Source organism: Notechis scutatus, chromosome 2, assembly GCF_049901735.1.
Source record: "Notechis scutatus isolate UNSWTSFEM ecotype Mainland chromosome 2, rNotScu1.2, whole genome shotgun sequence".
NCBI lineage: Eukaryota > Metazoa > Chordata > Lepidosauria > Squamata > Elapidae > Notechis > Notechis scutatus.
The window spans coordinates 242,234,491-242,253,185 of NC_142010.1; the positions used below are offsets into that span (position 1 = coordinate 242,234,491).

Below are 18,695 nucleotides of genomic sequence, written 5' to 3' on the forward strand. Positions count from 1 at the left end.
TTATTGCTTCATTGTATGCCTCTTAAGAGTCAAATTGATCACCGGGTCCTGAAAGTCTGTAAAATAAAGGAATCCAATCATAAGTAAATATAGATAGATATAAATAACATGAACCAGACAGCCAATACTATTGCTGGCACTGCAACAATTCCTAGCCAGAGTCTCAGAAACCCTCTGTTTGGAGACATGTGTTATGTCTGTTCCACCATTCTCCATATAAAAGCAAAAAATAACTACCGTATATACTCGAGTATAAGTCGACCTGAATATAAGCCGAGGCACCTAATTTTACCACAAAAAACTGGGGAAACTTATTGACTCGAGTATAAGCCGAGGGTGGGAAATGCAGCAGCTACTGGTAAATTTTAAAAATAAAAATAATTAATTTGGGAAACGATCTCACTATCATGAAAGGTTTAATTGATTCACTAACCCAAAAGAAGAAGACGATGATGACAGTGGGAGGCAGGAGTCACTCTCTCCCTTGCAAGAAAAAGCAAGAGCCGTTCTTATGATCTCTCTCTCTCTCTCCCCGGAATAGTCAAACCCTTTCCAGCAGGCGCGATCCGCCGCCGCCCCTTTGCACCTTGCAAATGCAAAACCCCGGGAGTTTGCATTTGCAAGGTGCAAAAGGCGCGGCGGATTGCGCGTGCTGGAAAGGCTTGACTATTCAGAGAGAGAGAGATCATAAGTGAATCAATTAATTTGGAAAACGATCTCACTATGAAAGTCAGTGTTCTCTGCCAGTGGGCCGTTTGGAAGAAAACGCCCCACGGCATATCACCACGCGTGTAAGGGGAATCAGAAATTCCCTGCGGTAAGCCACGAAGTCCCCAATCGCACAGCCCAGAATCGCCCTCCCTCAGGGGCAGCAACGACGCCCGGCGTTTCCCGAAAAGCTCCACCGTGCAATGAAAGCGCCCTGGCTCTAGGCTCGCGGGCTCAGAAAACAACGCGAGCCGAGGTGGCTTCGGTTCCGCTTGGCTTTGTTTCCTCAGCCCCAACTGCTTTCAGTCCACTCGGGAGAAGGAGGAGGAGGAGGAGGTGGTGGCGGCGGCGGCGGCTCGCATTGTTTTCTGAGCCTGCGAGCCTAGAGCCTAGAGCTCAGAAAACAACGTGAGCCACCACCACACCACCACCTCCTCCTCCTCCCGAGTGGACTGAAAGCAGCTGGGGCTGAGGAAATGAAGCCAAGCGGAGCTGAAGCCACCTCGGCTCGCGTTGTTTTCTGAGCCCGCGAGCCTAGAGCCAGGGCGCTTTCATTGCATGGTGGAGCTTCTTGTCTCGGGAAAACAGCGGGCGTCGTTGCTGCCCCCTGAGGGGAGGGCGAATCTGGGCTGCGCAATTGGGGGACTTCGTGGCTTTGGGTGGGAGCGAGGACGGATGGAGTCCGCGAAGTGGGGCTTGCCTGCCCTTGCTGGCTGCCTCTGCTTCCTTAGGGGGGGGAAGGGGCTCATCTGGACCAAGGGTCAGTCTCCCCTCAGTTTCTCCAGAAGGATCTTCCGTTGCTTTTGCCTTCTCCCTACGTCTTCCCTCTGTTAAAATCCCCCCCCACACACACACACACTTATTTTCGGGAGGATAGATTTCGTGTCTGAGCATTCTCACATGATGGTGGGTCTTCCCCCCCAAAAAAAAACAGTTAAAAAAAGAAAAAACAATATATCCTCATGCAAGAACTTTTCTGCTTCCGATTACCCCCATGCTTACAAGTTGCAAAGGAAACACGGAAGCAGGGAAGCGGCTGCCCAGCTCCAGAGCTCCACACCATTTTTTTTTTCAGAGGGGAATCTGACTCGAGTATAAGCCGAGGGGGGTTTTTTCAGCACAAAAAATGGGCTGAAAAACTCGGCTTATACTCAAGTATATACGGTAACCAGAATTTATAGACAATGCAATAATTGCTGTTTTTTTAAAAATTCTTTCCAAATGTCCTTGTTAGGAAATTGGTTTTTTTTAACCTTCTTTGTTTTTATTGTCTTTTCTCCAAGCTTGGATGAGTTTCCTTGGTGACCTTTTTGATCCATTCCATTATTGCTACCTGCTGAGCATAAAGTTCAGAACATTTACTTTTTATCCAAATAAATACAAATGTAAATGTTAGCAGCATACATAATTATGCATTATGGCTCAGAGGTTTTTGGAACTGTGTTGTTATTTGATTTTAGATCATATTTGATTTTACCCTTTGCATTCAGTGAAAGAATGTAAGAATATTGCTTAAAAACCCTTCTGTTGATCTAATCCTTTTAAGCTCTGGCCTGATTGACATTTGTAAAATAACAGAGTTGTTTTGATCATTCATAAAGAGCTGGGTTGAAGTGCAGAAACTACATATTATACCACTTCAAATTATAGAGCACAACCTCTGTCAGCATGAGGCCTACATTACAATAGCATGCTGCATAACATGTCAATATCTACACTGAGAATGGAGAGGAACAGCCTTATTTTGGAAGAGAATTTTAATCCATCCACATCTAATGTCCAAAATACCAAAAAATAGTTCTACCTGCACCAGAGAAGCTCTGGGGTCACAATAGGGAGACTGGTAGGTTGTTTGATGTTTCCCAGGTCATATAAATGAGGGAATTGAATGGAAAGCTTGTGTGTATGTATGTATGTATGAATGTATGTATATATACACACACATACACACACATATACACGTGTGTTTGCATGTGCTGTATTATCTATCTATCTATCTATCTATCTATCTATCTATCTATCTATCTATCTATCTATCTATCTATCTACAAAAGCAAAATACTACTTACGCGTCATCACAAAATCTCCAGAACTGTAAAGCCTACAAATTTGAAATTTGGCACGTATGTTCCTCTTGGCTTCTAGGTGCTCAATAAGAAAGGATTTTTCTAAATGACCATCAGAGCATTAGTATTTCATATCTTATTATTAACACGCTCTGATGCTAAGGAGTTCTACTCCCCATTCCCACCTGAAAAGAAATCTGTTCCAAATGCCAAACACAAGGAGAGGACTTTAAGTTTCAGTTTTAGTTTCGCAACACCAAGCAGCTTTAGTACAGAACAGTTGAGTTAAGCCATGCCCGGACTCCTTGCTTTCTCCTTCTTGCTCACACAGCAAATATTGTTTCAGTTTCCAAACCACCCTCAACTCTCTCACACACTGACAGATGAATACTGATGGATGCTGGTAGGCAAAGGCAGAATTTTTTTCTCTCCTTATTTTCCTCTCAAAAAATTAACCCCAACCACATAGTTTTGTAGTGAAGTATAGTACCGAGCTAGTATGTATATATTCTCATTCTCTCTGGATTCTAGATGTTTGGGTGCAAAGAGTTTTCTGTATAGGATAATATTTTGTTATGAGATCGCTCATTTGAAATTATACATTTGGTTGAAAATACTGGTACCTCTAGAAGAATGTTTAGAGGATTGCACTGCTTCTGAATGATGTAACTGCTCAAGGGCAGGCAGAGTTTAAGATTAAAGAAGATCATAAACTGTATTGACAATATTACCCTTCTGCACTATTATTATAATTATTCAGGTTCCAGGAAACCAATTACACCCCACAATCTGAAGGCTGTCACCAATGATGTGGCTGAGGTAGAAAACAGAACAATTGCTTTTACAATTATAAATTCCCCCAAACTTGGAAGACTGATCCGTATATTTTCCGAAAATAACACACAGGATATTTCAAGTTTTACACAATCTATGGTAAGTGTTCATCTACTTAGAAAACTGGAAGCATGCCTCATTTACAAATATTTCTTCATTGCTTAATCTTTTTTAGAATGATATTTAGGTGGAATATGAAAACGTTTGGAGATATTTCTTTTAACTTTCAAAATAGTCAGTAGATGAAAACAGTTCTATGAAAAGCTTCCTTACCGGTGGTGGGATTCCAATTTTTTTACTACTGGATCTGTGGGCATGGCTTGGTGGCCGTGGCAGGAGAAGGATACTGCAAAATCTCCATTCTCTCCCCACTCCTGGGGGAAGGTTGCTACAAAATCCCTACCCCATTAACCTGCTTTCCAGCTCTGTTCTCCTGTGCAGGGCAACAAAAGAAGACCCAGCCAATCAGCTGGGACTCGGGAGGCAGAGACTAGATGGGGGCTGGGCCAGTCAGAGGTGGTATTTGCTGGTTCTCCGAACTATTCAAAATTTCCGCTCCCGGTTCTCCAGAACTAGTCAGAACCTGCTGAATATCACCTCTGCTCCTTACTATGGAGTGGGTTTGGTGGCTACTGTCAATATTGATTAATGCTTGAAAAGCCATCTGAGTGACCTTGAACCAGTCCCTCCCGCTCAGCCCAAATCACCACATGGCGGTGTTGTAGTGGGGAAAATAGGAGGAAGATGTGTTGAATAGTTCGTCTCCTTACCTTATTTGCAAAAATAATAAATTATTAAACTTAGGAAATTAAACTTAGGAAAGGGACATAAAGATTTAGAAGTGAGCCAATGATTTAGAAATAAAACTTGTATTTGTTGTGAGCCACATTTATAAATAGGAAATGAAGTTTAATGTAATTATGAGACCTATGTCAATAAGTCTGTACATAATATTTGCTTTTACTAAGTATTCACCAGCAGGGCTGTCCCAGATATTTTTATAACATTTATATACCAATCTGAGCACTGTGGTGGCCTAGAGGTGAAGAAGTCTCATTTCACAGTCTAGAGGCTGTGAGTTTGATCCTAAGTAGCAGCAGATATTTCTCTCTCTGGTGCAATCACCCCCAGATGGCTTACAATTTAGTATGCACAATACACAAGAATAATACAGTATTGTATAAAATATGAAATATAATTCTTTAGAATAAAAGTATTCTCTTTTCAGCTTCAGATACAGTACATGCCTAAGATTGCAGCCTAGATATCAAGCCACTCAGCTATTTACCTCATATATATAATAATTTGTGCTGTTGTTTTATTCCCCCACTCAGTACTTCCTGGATTGAATGTTGTTGATCTAGGAGGTGCTGGAAAAGAAGATCTTTTTTGGCAATAATAACAATAACAACAACAATAATACCCACCCACCCCAATTATTCCCTGAAGATGCAGTGAAATAACTGCTTTCCACATCCAATTTTGCATTCTCTAAAACTCAAAAGTGTTCCTTTTCAGATTTTTGCTCTCTGTAACCATGATCATAATTGGCAAAAATGTTTTAATTGTCATTATTTAAGGAAATTTTGAATTAATCTCTGAGCTCTGTAGGCACACATTTGTTGTTAGTCATGAAGTCATGTCCGACCCATCGTGACCCCATGGACAACATTCCTCCAGGCCTTCCTGTCCTCTACCATCCCCCGGAGTCCATTTAAGCTCATGCCTACTGCTTCAGTGACTCCATCCAGCCACCTCATTCTCTGTCGTCCCCTTCTTCTTTTGCCCTCGATCCTTCCCAGCATTAGGCTCTTCTCCAGTGAATCCTTCCTTCTCATTAAGTGGTCAAAGATTTGAGTTTCATCTTCAGGATCTGGCCTTCTAAAGACAAGCAGGGTTGATCTCCACTAGGACTGACCAATTTGGTTTCCTTGCAGTCCAAGGGACTTGTAGGAGTCTTCTCCAGCACCATAGTTCAAAGGCCTCAATTCTTTGGCACTCAGCCTTCCTTATGGTGTAAGCACACATAACATAGATTAAATCCGTTTCAAGGCAATTGTGATTGCAGTCTTAAAATTATCCACAAAATTAAGATGTTTATGGTTCTGGGATGCCTACAACACTTGTACAGGTTTACCGATTTTAACACCAAGTTTTGATTAAGGTATGAAATATTCATTCTTACTAAACAAAATCTTTAAATAAAAATGTATTTGTCACTGTTTTTACTGCCAGCAAGTTCAGCATTTTTTCCTTTGTACAGGTGGATAAAGGATTGATCATCTATGAGCATTCAGACAAACAATCAGTTGATTGGAGCACACAAGATTATTTTACATTTACGGTCTCTTCTCCACCAGCTTCTCTGGGACAGCAGGTGTTCCATATTAATATATCCTATGAAATTAGAGCACATAATCAGAACAGTCAGCTACTTGCCAACATAGGTAAGTTATGTGGAATCACATATTATATGATCTTCTTTCAAGAACCCCAAGGTAGGCTTCATGGAATTATCTCAAAATCATATACTTTGAAGAAACCTCATCAACATTATAGACAACTTCCATATTTTGGTCTGAAAAAAGATATATAATTTATACTTTTTATGTTCTTTTTCCTGGATTTTATATAAAAAGGAGCTATATAAATTTAATATGTTGCAGAATAAACATCAAAGTAATATATGGCCTACTGATTCAATTTCTTCTAAACAGAAAGACAAGCATATTATAATAATAAGATACTTAATAATAAGGATGCTACCCTTTTAGTAGACCAAATAGGGTAAAACATTGAATTGTTCTAAAGTACATACAGACTGTACATAGGAGACTGGGAGGATAATAAATCTAGCTTGTCTACCCATCTTCTAAGATGATAAGGAGTTATTCTCCAAAGTGTTCATCCTTAACAGCAACTTTAACTCTGTCTCAAAATCTCAAAAGCTGAGAAGAGGGCTCACATTTTTGTGCATATCTTCAACTGTTTTCCCCCCAGGATAAATTAAACCACCTGGAACAGTTAGAAATGATAATCTGGAAAGTATTAGTTTAGGCAAGTATTGTAAATCTGTAACTGAAATCTGGCCTTAATGGATGACATCCTTGTTTCATTGTGCATGGCAGAGTTTGAAAGAAAACACAAACATTTTACGGTGATCTATAAGCCTTATAATAAAGTTGATGGACAGGTCAAAAAGGTTAATAGTGTTTTATTGGAAAAGTTATGGATTATCAATGGAGACAGATTGAGAGGGCGACTCTACCCATGCAGTCACCATCATTAGACTCAACTCAATGGCATTTAAATGATGCTAGTCTTTATAATTGTACATAAGGGAATCAAAAACATTTGATGAGTTTTGTTTAAGTGTTTTTTTTCTATACTAGATCTAAAAGAATAAAAAGAATAAAATGTAATTCCCCAAAGATATAAACTATTTTATCTGTTTCATTTGAATTCCATTTATATATCACATATGTTTCTTAGTTTTTTTTTAAACAATATTGCTAGGTTTTCCTATCATTCAGACGCTGGACAGGAAACATTAATTGAAAACAGAATCTATTTTATAAAAGCAAAATAATAATATACTCAACTTTGATTGTCATCTAAACGAAGCTTCAGGTCAGAAGCTTGCTGGAAGTTGCTTCCTTGAGATCTCTCAAATCTCTGGGATTAATGTCTCCTGCACTATTTTTGGTAAATGGAGTTCTCCTTGGTTTTTTTGCTCTGGCTTCCCTCACTGTAAAAGTTTTATTACCAGGCTAGAGAACATGTACTTTCTTCAATATGTCCCTTACTATCCTAAAACTAAATGGTCTGCAGCTTATGAGATAACTTAAAGGCATGGCATTCTAATTAAAAAGCTACTATGCCATTTATAAAAAAAATTAAATAGAGTGGGAGGCAATACGCCATTTGGCTCAATACCTTTGGAGATTGGGATTTGATTGAATAGTATGCATAGATGTTCCGTCAAAGTGGCTTAATGTATTTTCATGCAATATATTAATAACAACCCATTGAGGATTACCCAATTTTTATAGCTTTTTAAATAGAATTCAAACTGATTTTAACTGCACAAATAACTATGCAAATTGCCCCTTGCAGGCTACTTAATCAGAAAGGGATTGATATATTCTTGAGCTCCAACATTCCACTGCCAAAACACTTATTCTCCCAATCCTGTTTTTTCTAAACCAGGTTCCTTAAATAGTTCAATTTACAATATTTGGCAACTCAATACAGTGTGGAGGCCAGTTTTCTCATTTTTCAATTCTTTCCAACCCAGTGGGATACAGTATCAAAGCAAAAAGCTGGAAAAGAAAGAGTGAGACTGAAAATGAGCTGGACCCTGCAGGGGAATTTTCAGAAAAAACAACAACCCTAGGACAAAATTCCCAAGGCGTTTTATGGGTGGGGCTGGAGAGTTACAGCTCAGAAGGATGGTGACTCTTCTATTCTGAATGTCCCCCTCTTCTCCTTTACTTAACCCAAATTAGAGCTCCTATTAAGAATTCCTAAAGCCACGTCCTGCATGCATTTCCTACCTTGTTTGTAGACTGGAACTATGATAGCTTATACCCATCTCCTGGAATATGCATTACCTGGTCTGCAGGGGTGAAAAAGATTTCTGGAGCCAACCCAGCGTTGTATATTTTAAATAGTCCAGCTGGCACTGAAATGCCACCATTTGCATTCCCATTTTCATTTACCCAGTTTGCTTTTCTTCTGCAATGGGAAGGAAAAGGGCTGCTTTAATTGTAAGATTTGTCTACCAATCAGAAGACTGTCTTTGCATGTGTTCCTTGATTCTTCTGTGCCAGTTGCAAAACATAGCTGCTTTTTTTCTTCTATTCAAATGGTAATTTTCCAACATTTGTCAGAACTAATTCTGCTCTTACTCAGAAAAAAATTGCATTGTAATGTTTTCTGTCCACTGGAATTACTCACAAATAACCAGTGGATGGCCTTGCCCAGTTGGATTGCTTGATGTCGCAACACAATATTATGTTTAATATTCAGTCTCCAAATTTTCTATTGAAAGGGTTTTTTTTCGTTTGCAGGTGCTGTTGTCCAGGAAGGTGGCAAAGTTCTAATTGACAAAACTAAGCTGGATGGCTCAAACCTACTCTCTAAATTACCCCAGACACAGCGTTCTTCATTTGAAGTGTGGTATGAAGTCATAGCATTGCCTCAACATGGCAGAATTGTTGTGGGAGAACGAAATATTACTAGAGACAAACCCCATTTCTCCCAGTATATCATTAACAAATTTGGAATTACCTATATTCATGATGACTCTGAATCACTCACCGATCACTTTATCTTTGCTGTGTGGCTAAACGAGAAAAGCAAGTCTACCGTGAAACCCAATATTGATGTTTTAGAAGAGGCGTTTAATATTACTGTTGTACCAGTGAATGACCAGGTTCCAAAACTACAGTCAAAACGGCTGTGTTTGAATGTTTTGCAAGGAGATCGAAAAGTTCTGGGACCAGATAACCTAAATGTTGACGATTTGGATAACTCACCAGAAGAGATCAAATATACCATTATAACTGATCCCCAAAATGGACATTTAGCACTGTGGACTCGTTTGAATGAGTCTATCAAAAATTTCACACAAGCTGATATTAATGATGGCAGTGTTTGGTTTGTACAAGATGGGAGCCCTTTCTCAGGTGTTTTCTATTTTAGTGTGACCGATGGGCAGCACCGTCCACAGTATAAACTCTTCCAGCTTGATGTGATACCAGTGTACATCACATTGATTAACTTAACAGAAGTGGTTCTTCTCCAGGGACAGGACAGAGTTGCTGTTACAAATGTCCACCTTTCGGCCGTAACAAATGGGAAGAACCCTGAAATCAGGTTTGAAGTCACAAAGCCTTTTAGATATGGGAATCTTCTGATTGGGAATGAACAGGTGACTACATTTCACCAGAGAGATTTATATGCAGCAAGATTGTTGTACTGTATGGCAGACTTCACTGCTTTTGGTGATACGTTAGAATTTGCAGTGTTCTCATCAGACAGTAATCTAACAGGACAAGTGCTGAACATCTTAGTACAACCTCTTTTGCAAATGGCCCTTAATGTGACCGTTCCCAACAGGATGTCTTACCAGCTCAACCCAAGTCATTTGGATGCTACACAGTTAGCCACCCTGACAAAAAGCAACCCTCAGTTTGAAGTCATAATGTCACCGGTTCATGGAAGCCTTTCGAGGAGATCATTGAGTTATGCTGAAAGCAAGAGCTTAGTTCTCTTCACAAAAAGGGACATTGACATGGGTGTCATTTACCTTGAAACCAATGCTAATATGACAAATACTGATGTATTAAATGATTCCTTTTCTTTTATACTTAGAGCAGACCATGTTCAGCCTGCCATTGGTGAGTTCCACTTTGTCATAGTGCGACAGGATCCTTCACTGGTTCAGGTGTTTACTCCAGAAGTGCCTTTTTTAACTACTGCTGACATTTTAGAAACTTACATTACAGAAAACGAACAGGTGTTTATTCCAAAGCATGGTGCACACACAGATGTACCAGCACAGACTTTCAGGCCTGACCAAAACCATTGGGAGCATCAGAAAGACACACAGTTTAATGAAGATAATACAAGAGGAATATCTGTTTGGGCTGTGACCACAATAAAAACACAGTCTGAAAGCACCTGGCTTCTGACATTGAGCAGCAGGAACTGGTTAATTATTATTGTACCCCTTTCTTCTGTGGCTGCTTTATTCATTATAATTGCCATTGTTCTTTGTATCTTCCTAATGTGCCATAGATCAAAGAAGGCAAAACCTCTTATTTTAGAACAGCCACCAGTAATCCTCAACAGTTCAAGCTTTTCTGCAGAGAGGAGCTTAACAATACCTACTGTCACAGTGACACCTCTCTTAAAAAGCATGGACAAAGCATCAGTTTTACCATTCGTATCCCTTCAGCGGGAACAGTCTCATCCAATGCCAGCTACTCCAGATCCAGCTGTAAGTCTTCTGCAAAGCACCTGGTCCAGCCTTGACCCAGAAATTATTCAACATTGTCGAAAAACCCACCCAACATTGAAATGCAATCAATACTGGGTATAATATACCATTGAAACCAATAAAGACTATTCAACCTTGTACTGCACCTATTTAATTTTTTAGTTGTATAATTAATTGTCCATAAGTTAATTTTGAAACCTTGCCAAGAAAACTTCAGGGGCTTGTCCAGGCAGTTGCCAGGAATTGATTCTTGATTAGGAGGTAGCAAAAAAGGAGAGGGAAGGAAAGGAAAAGGAAAGGAAAGGAAAAGGACAGGAAAGGAAAAGGACAGGAAAGGACAGGACAGGACAATAGTAAACTTCACAATCAATTAATCTGGGTCCAATTATGTTGGTCACAGTGGAAGTAAGAGAAATGAATGAAATATACAACAGGTCTCCCATAAGGTGCGGCTTATGGATGTCTGTAAAAGTTTGGCAAATTGAAAATTTTAATGTCATAGAATGCTAAAATTAATAGTAAATTTGAGCCACGATGGCGCAGTGATTAGAATGCAGTATTGCAGGCTAACACTGCCCAGTGTCAGAGTTCAATCTGGGGATTAATACTGAAAGGTAGTTGTAAAAAGAAAGAAAGTTGTAGAGAGAACAATTTGGTTCAATATGGGACTAGGGGAACTTGTTTTATTTTGTTTTTTCTCTTGACCAAATTATATTTAATCTGGACAGTAGGTAGCAAACAGCGCAAAACGTAGTCACCGAACCGGTAGTAACACCGGTTGAATCCCACCCATAGTAAATTCTAAAATACAATTAAAGATCACTTCTATGTGTGCCCTGCACCAGTAAATTCAAAATGATAAGCTTCCTTTGAGGAAATACATTCTGTTAAATTCAGTAGCTTGTACGTTTAAGTAAATTTGCAATGGATTGGATTGCAAATCAAAGTTTGGGTTTGCAGTGGTTAAGATGTTGGCCTAGAAACTAGGACAGTTCTAGGCCTGCCTTAGGTATGAAAACTTTGGCCAGTCACTCTTTCTTAGCCCAACCATCTCACAGGGTTGTTGTTGTGGGGAAATAGGAGGAGGAAGGAGTATTAGATGTTTGCCATCTTGAATTATTTGTAAAGCAATAAAGGAGAGATTTTAAAATATATTTAAAAGGTATAGCATAGCTTTTCATCTGAAAATGCATAATTTTTCCTTGAATGTTTCACCAGTGTTCCTAATTTTTCTTAATTGAAATCTAGTCAATGCATATTATAAACATACTAGTCCATACAAAGAAAATAGATTGATCAAAATTCATTTCAGGATGAAAATAAAATGTACAGTTCTTGCCCAACTGCCAAGATGGTTCAGTTACATTACCGAGCTTATTTCACTGTAGTCTGTGGAATCCTTGCTATAAAATGATTTATGAGGAATGTTTTGTGGTGAAAGTTTTTTTTTTCCTTTTGTGTTATTCATTTCCCCATTTTGTGAACTTCTTCCTTGTTCTTTTGCTGCATTTCACTATAGATACTTGGGGGAAAAATAGTAACTGCTTATTAAGCTGTTTGCTTGTAAGTTGAAAAGCTTAAACTGCGTGTTATTTCCTTGACTTCACACTGTGAGAGATTTAAGCTTCGTGCAAATCAGAAAAAAAGGAGATATGAATGTTTTTAGTACTGGAATAGAGCTTAATGGATGTTTTCAAGAGATTTATAAAAGAAACACAGTACTAAAAGAAATGTGCAGAATTATATACTTAAATATTCATCATTTATACCACACTCCAGGTAGTCCTCAACATACAACCACAGTTGGGATTAGAATTTTCGTCCCAAGTTTTCACTGTTGTGAGTCCAATCAGAATCAATTTTATGATAATTTTTATCATGGCTGTTAAATGAATCACACAGTCATTAAACAAATCCAGCTTCCCAGACAGGTGTATTTTGCTGGAAATGACAAAGATTGCAAATCATGGTCATGTGAATACAGGATGCTGCAACCAGACGTAAATATGAAACGATTGTCAAGAGCCTGAGTTGTGATCATGTGACCACAAGGTGGTGCAAATGGTTGTTTGATATGATTGCAGGAGTGGTGCAACTGTTAAGTGCCACTATAGGTCATGTGTCATTTTTTTCTGAAGCCATTGTAACTTTGAGTCATTGTTAATCATACAGTAGTGAATTGAGGACTACCTGTACTCTAAAGTGCTTTGCATATATTTTTAGTGTACATCAACTTAGATTTATATATTTCACAAATATGTAATTATTGCATAAAACAATGCAGTCATGATTGCTGGACTTCCTGTTGGAGAAGGAATGGCAAAACCAGGAGGCGGAATCAAAAGAGGATTCAGTCTAGAATCAGTCTATGAAGTCACAAATGGACCAAGTCCAATCCCCCTTGAATTCCATTGAACCTTATCCAGCTCTAAGATAGTGCTAACAATTTGTCGAGCAGGTTACTGTGCATAGATATGATTAGTAATAAATCATTTAACTGGAACTTTACATGATTGATCTTGCACCTGACACTTCCACATCATAATCTCCACAGAATGGGATGTCAAATTGGAGAGGGAAAAATAAAGATTGCTTTGAATTGAACTCTAGTAAAAGTCCATAGATGCAGTACATGTATGCCTGTTTGGATTACTGCAATGCACTCTACATGGGGCTGCCTTTCAAGACCATCTTCAAGGTCTTCAACTGATTCAAAATGCAACAATAATTCAATAATTGGAGGCTCCTAGTTTTTCCCCTGTAACACCATTATGCTATCTGCACTGCTTTCCAGTTTCTTTCCAGGTTCAATTCAAGATTCTGGTCATCACCTTTAAAGCGCTATATGGCACAGGGTCAAGTAACCTATGGGACTTCCTTTCCCTAAGGACATCTAACTGTCCTACCAGGTCAAACAGGACCTGGTAGGACAAGTAAATGTCCTGGATCCTTCCCTTAAATGTTGCCATCTAATGAGATCTAGAAAGCAAGCCTTTTCTGTGGCTGCTCCTGTCCTATGGATCTTCTCCTGAAGTTCAACAGGCCTCTGTCTTCCTAGCCTTCCATGTCGCTTTGAACATCTAGCTTTTCCTCCAAATGCTGATATAAGATTGGATAAATTGCACATCAGACGTTTAACACCACGTCTTGGTGGTTTTTAATTTTTTGATCTGTTAAATTTTAGTTTCAGATATGATTTTATATATTTTTAACTTGATTGGGAGCTGTCCAGAGTTTATGACAAGCTATTTTTTTTAAATAATTAAATAAATATGCAGACTTCATGGAAACAATACTGAAGCAATCTCAAATTGCTTTCTTTTGGGATTTTTTTTTTTTTATTATTATTTCTTAATCCAGCCTACAGCGTGGGTAATTCCTGGTGGTCTCTTTTCCAAGAAATAAATCCAACCAGACTTAGTTTTGGAGACCAAGGCCAAGTTAGAAAAGGCAATGCACCGTTTATCTTAATAAAGCAATAAACTTAATATCCCTGCAGCTGTTAGGGGCAGAATAATCATTACAGCACCAGGAATAAACTAATTGGCAAAAACTACTTACATCAAATCTTGATTTCTTTTTTCACAGTAAAGGAAATGCTTATCAGCAACTTATTTCCTCTTAACCATTAGACCTAGGAGGAGACCAAAGGTTAACAAAAGCAAGTTGAGTATTCTCTTGAATATCCAGGATAAGGGTGAGCTATATTTTTTCAGCCTTTGTGGTTTTATCAGGTACTCGGTCAAAGTTTGGAAGCAGCTTATGTGCCCCAATCTATTCACACAATGCGTGTCATACACACAAAATGTTATCTATGCTGCTTTCAGTCACTTAAATTGCTGTGCAAAAACAATGCAAAATAGCGCAAATAAAAAGATTTGAGACTAGAGCAGCTCTCATTTATGGAAAACTCTTGGGAAAAGAGTGGCTAAGGAAGGACATGATAGATATATATATTTTTCATCATAGAAAAATAGAGCCAAACTTCTTACACATCGGATAAGTTTGACTAAAGGAGACCTGGAGTGAATAAAAGCGAGAACCTCTTTACACGGCATAATTAAGATTTCCATAGTAACTTTTTTTTAACTACCCTGCAGAGATCCCTGGACCTGAAGAATGTGCATTTTCTGAGGTCAGATTAGTTCCCCTTTGATAGCTAACTTGTTTCCTCTTTCCTCTTGTCTTCTTCCTTCTGTTCGTCCAAATAGCTACACATTTTGCTTTATTTTTCTGTTAACCTTTTCTAAAACTTGTCAGTGTCGGCTGCCTTGTGACTCACTGCATTACTCTTTATGGGAAAAATTTGTTTGGTACTCATTGAGCCTCCTGGAACCAATTAACAATGAATACCAAAGAACTACTGTTTTGTATATGCTTTGTCTTCCGACATTTCCAGTCAAGTGGTCTGCTTGCGACTATAGAAACATCATTATAAATTTGCAGCCTCTGTAGGAAAGATAGTGGCATGTTTCTATGGGAAATAATTACACATAATTATGCACTTTGAAATTTAGGAGAAATCTGGGGAGATAAAGTGTTTTTTCTTTGCATCATCTTAAGCAGCGATTAAAATAAAACACAAGATAGGCAATCTGAGAATTATTTGAAACTACAGGCAGAATTAACATATCAAGAATTGACATATTGGAAATCAAGACTACCACTTTAAATCATTATCTCATTGCACTCTACCCTTTGAAAACATTTTTGTTTCTGTATGAGTCTACACAGACACTGAGTCAGCATTCAAAGATTTTTTTTGTTAGCAGTTAGATGGCACAAGCATTTTCAAGCTGCAAGACTATGGCAGATACGTGGTTATGGAATGTTTATCGCGTTCTTCTAGTCTTTGGTGGCATAAAATTACAGACTGTCATGAAATGTAGGAATGCGTAGCTGCAATGCGAAGCTAAGAATCTTTGGCTTCCTCTGATAAAGATTCTCTTCTTTTGTAAAAGAGGGACAATTGACACTTAAGAAAAAGAAAAGGGAAGAAAAGGGGGGGGGAAAGGTTGAAATATACTTACCTGGCATAGGAGATAACTTTATCATGCAAATAATTAAAGCATTTAATCCCTTCTTGAGAAATGGCTGAACAGGATTGTTGTCTTTTGGCACCAATTATACTAATTCATGGGTGGTCTATTGACAGCAGGAATGGGATCAAGACATTTTGAAATCCTCCACCATTGTAGCTGCAGAAACAACAGGAGTAATGGTTGATAATATTGTCATTGAGATGGAATCCTCTACCATTTCTCAGAAAAAGTAGACTCATTTAGAAGATAGGGGTCAGGTTGGTGTATGGAGAGCTTGTCCTTCAAGAAAGGGGAATAGATAAGACTGCAAAAACCTTGCCTGTTTTGTGTTACTGCAACTATTGCAGATATTTATACCATGAGCTAGCAATCTACCACTTCTTTCTTGCAGATGAATGAAATGGTTTGGAAACAGGCAGCAATTGTTAACATATCTACATCAGTAACTATTACATAATGGGATGGTGTGCAATCAGAAGGATGTGTCTGCCATTGGTTCACATATTTACAATTTTGTCAAAAATGAATTGGAAATCCTACTGTGTGGTAGTGATGAACATACTATTGCTAAGGTTTATAAATTGTTATTGAATTTGGAAAATGAATGTGTAAAGCAGTGGTCCCCAACCTTTTTGTACCAGGGACCAGTTTCAAGCACAAACACTTTCTCAAGGACCGGGGGAGAATCCGAGTTTGGTGGTTTGCTTGCAGACCTTTCATTACCTGACTAGGTAACATCTGATGTTGTTACCTAGTCGGGTAATAAAACGTCTGCCAGCAAAACCACCAAGTTCAGGAGCGCCTCGGCCCTGCCTCCCTCAGCCCCATCCCTCAGGTGTCTCCCTCCCTCCCTCAGGTGTCTGCCTTGTTCCTCTCTCAGTCGCTCTCTCGCTGCTCCACCAGCCCAGGAAGAAACTGATTCAAAGAAGCGGGGCTTTTCCTGTCGCCGCAGCTCCTCCGAGCGCCCGTTTACCCCCCCCCCACCCGCCCACCCGCAGTTCAATCCACAGTGCTCCGTTCTGCCTGCCTGCCTGCCTTCTTCGTTTCGGAGCAGCTTCGGCTGATAAAAAGAGGCGAATAGTTATTATTCTCAGCCGAAGCTGCTCCCAAACAACCAAACAGGCAGGCAGGCAGAACGGGCACTGAATTGAACCGCGCGGCGGGCGGGGGGGGGGGTGAGCGGGCGCTCGGAGGCGCTGGCGACAGGAAAAGCCACCCCCGGCTTCTTTGAAGCAGTTTCTTCCTGGGCTGGTGGAGCAGCGAGAGAGTGACTGAGAGAGGAACGAGGCGGGAGGAAACCGAAGCCGCTGAGCCAGAGAGCAGGACAGGCTTCGGTTGCTTCCTCCCTCCCCTTCTCTCATTTGTGTCCTTGATCCCCGATCCCAGCAGCATTCACCGAAGGCGAAGAAAGCCGCCATTTAAAAAAATTTTTTATTTGCAGCCCGGTACAGAGTGCTCCACGGACCGGGAACGGTCCGCAGCCCGGTGGTTGAGGACCCCTGGTGTAAACCATTGCATGATTCAGTGGGCAAGGAACTTTGGATATAATGTAATACTTGAATAAAGGGAGAATATGCGGACAGAAGGTTTAAAATTCACACTAAAATATAACTTAAAAGAAAATTTCCATAAGATTATGTATCACTGTATTTAACACCAGACAAGCTGTCAAGAATGTATAAAGGTATTTCAAATGAATATTGGAAATGCAAATGTAAAGGAACTTTTTATCACTTATAGTGAACATGTGACCAACCAAAGAAATATTGGGCTAGAATTCACATCCTAATACAGAAGATTCTCAAAGTTAATATAAAGATAAAACCAGAAACTTTTCTTTTGGGTTTAATGGGAAAAAACTTGCAAAAAAAATTGGAACTTTGATGTTATATATATTGATGGCAGCAACATTACTTTATGCACAAAAATAGAAGGACATTTTGATTCCCACAATGGTTGAATGGCTGCAAAGGTTTAAGGAGTTAGCAGAGTTGGCTAAACTAACTGTTTTGATTAAATAAAAAATCAGATTACTTCTGGACTTTGTGTGTGGAAAAAAATAAAACGTTGATTTTGGGCTTTACCAATTAGATAGTTTTGTTGTTATAGAAATGGCTAGTTTATATACCATTATGTAAAAGTAAAAAGTTGAGATTTGATGTTATTATATTATTCTGCTGCACCAAAGGGTATCGGAAGTCAATGCCTTTTCTTTCTTTTCACCCTTTTTTCTATTCTTTTCCCTTCCCTTTTCCCTCCACTATTTTCCCTATTATTTTCTTTTGTATTTTATATTATAAATCAATAAAAATATAATGGGATGATGAGCATGGTATCTCCAAATTAAATTGCTGGAGGACCATGGACGTCTTCCATGTAAGTGGGTAGGGCCCTGCAACTGTGATTATACTCCAACAGAAGCCCAAAGTTCTAACATCACATGACCACATGACTGAAAACATTGTAAAGATACACGTTTTCCCAGTTTAAACTCTTTCATCAGAAACAAAAACTGAAAGTCACAATGTCGAGCTTACAAGGTTAAATCAGTTTGTTTATACTCCTTACCATAATTGAGGACTTCTCAGTTTTAAAAAGTAGATATTTTATCCAAGGATCAGTTACTCAGAATAGATGAGTAACATGACAGACAGAGCTGTCAAAACGATTTACACGCACGAAATCCGCTTTTTGTCTCAAAAGTAGGCATAGATTTTGCCATCTCCAGTCAAGGAGCAATGAAGAAAAGGAAGAGTGGCATCCTTCCAAATTTACAGAAAAGCCATTCTCTTTTGTGGAAGATGCCCAGGGCTTCTATTTAGAACAAAGTAAATTAGGCTTTGTTTGAGAACTGGGAATTGACATTTGAATGATAGGAGTCTGTGTCATTCAGCTCATGGCTATTCACAAGGAATACTAGGTACAAAATAGCCTTAATGGCCATGAAAACTATGGAGCTAATAAAGGAAAGATACCCCCTCCCAACAGACTTCTCATGAATATCCAAATCAGCAAAACCAGCTTTTATCAGTGCTATGA

General features: G+C 39.1%; 1 protein-coding gene across 1 annotated transcript in view; it reads left to right on the top strand.

The window, feature by feature from the left end:
* The window catches only part of LOC113425302 (chondroitin sulfate proteoglycan 4-like), a 41,942-nt gene extending 28,907 nt beyond the window's left edge, over positions 1–13,035 (top strand). Inside the window, exons 8-10 of the mRNA XM_026687396.2 lie at positions 3,535–3,707; positions 5,872–6,055; positions 8,681–13,035. Of these exons, the coding sequence (XP_026543181.2) occupies positions 3,535–3,707; positions 5,872–6,055; positions 8,681–10,716 (2,393 nt within the window). The 3' untranslated portion in view covers positions 10,717–13,035. The remainder of the gene's footprint in view (positions 1–3,534; positions 3,708–5,871; positions 6,056–8,680) is intronic.
* Positions 13,036–18,695: the final 5,660 nt, after the last annotated feature.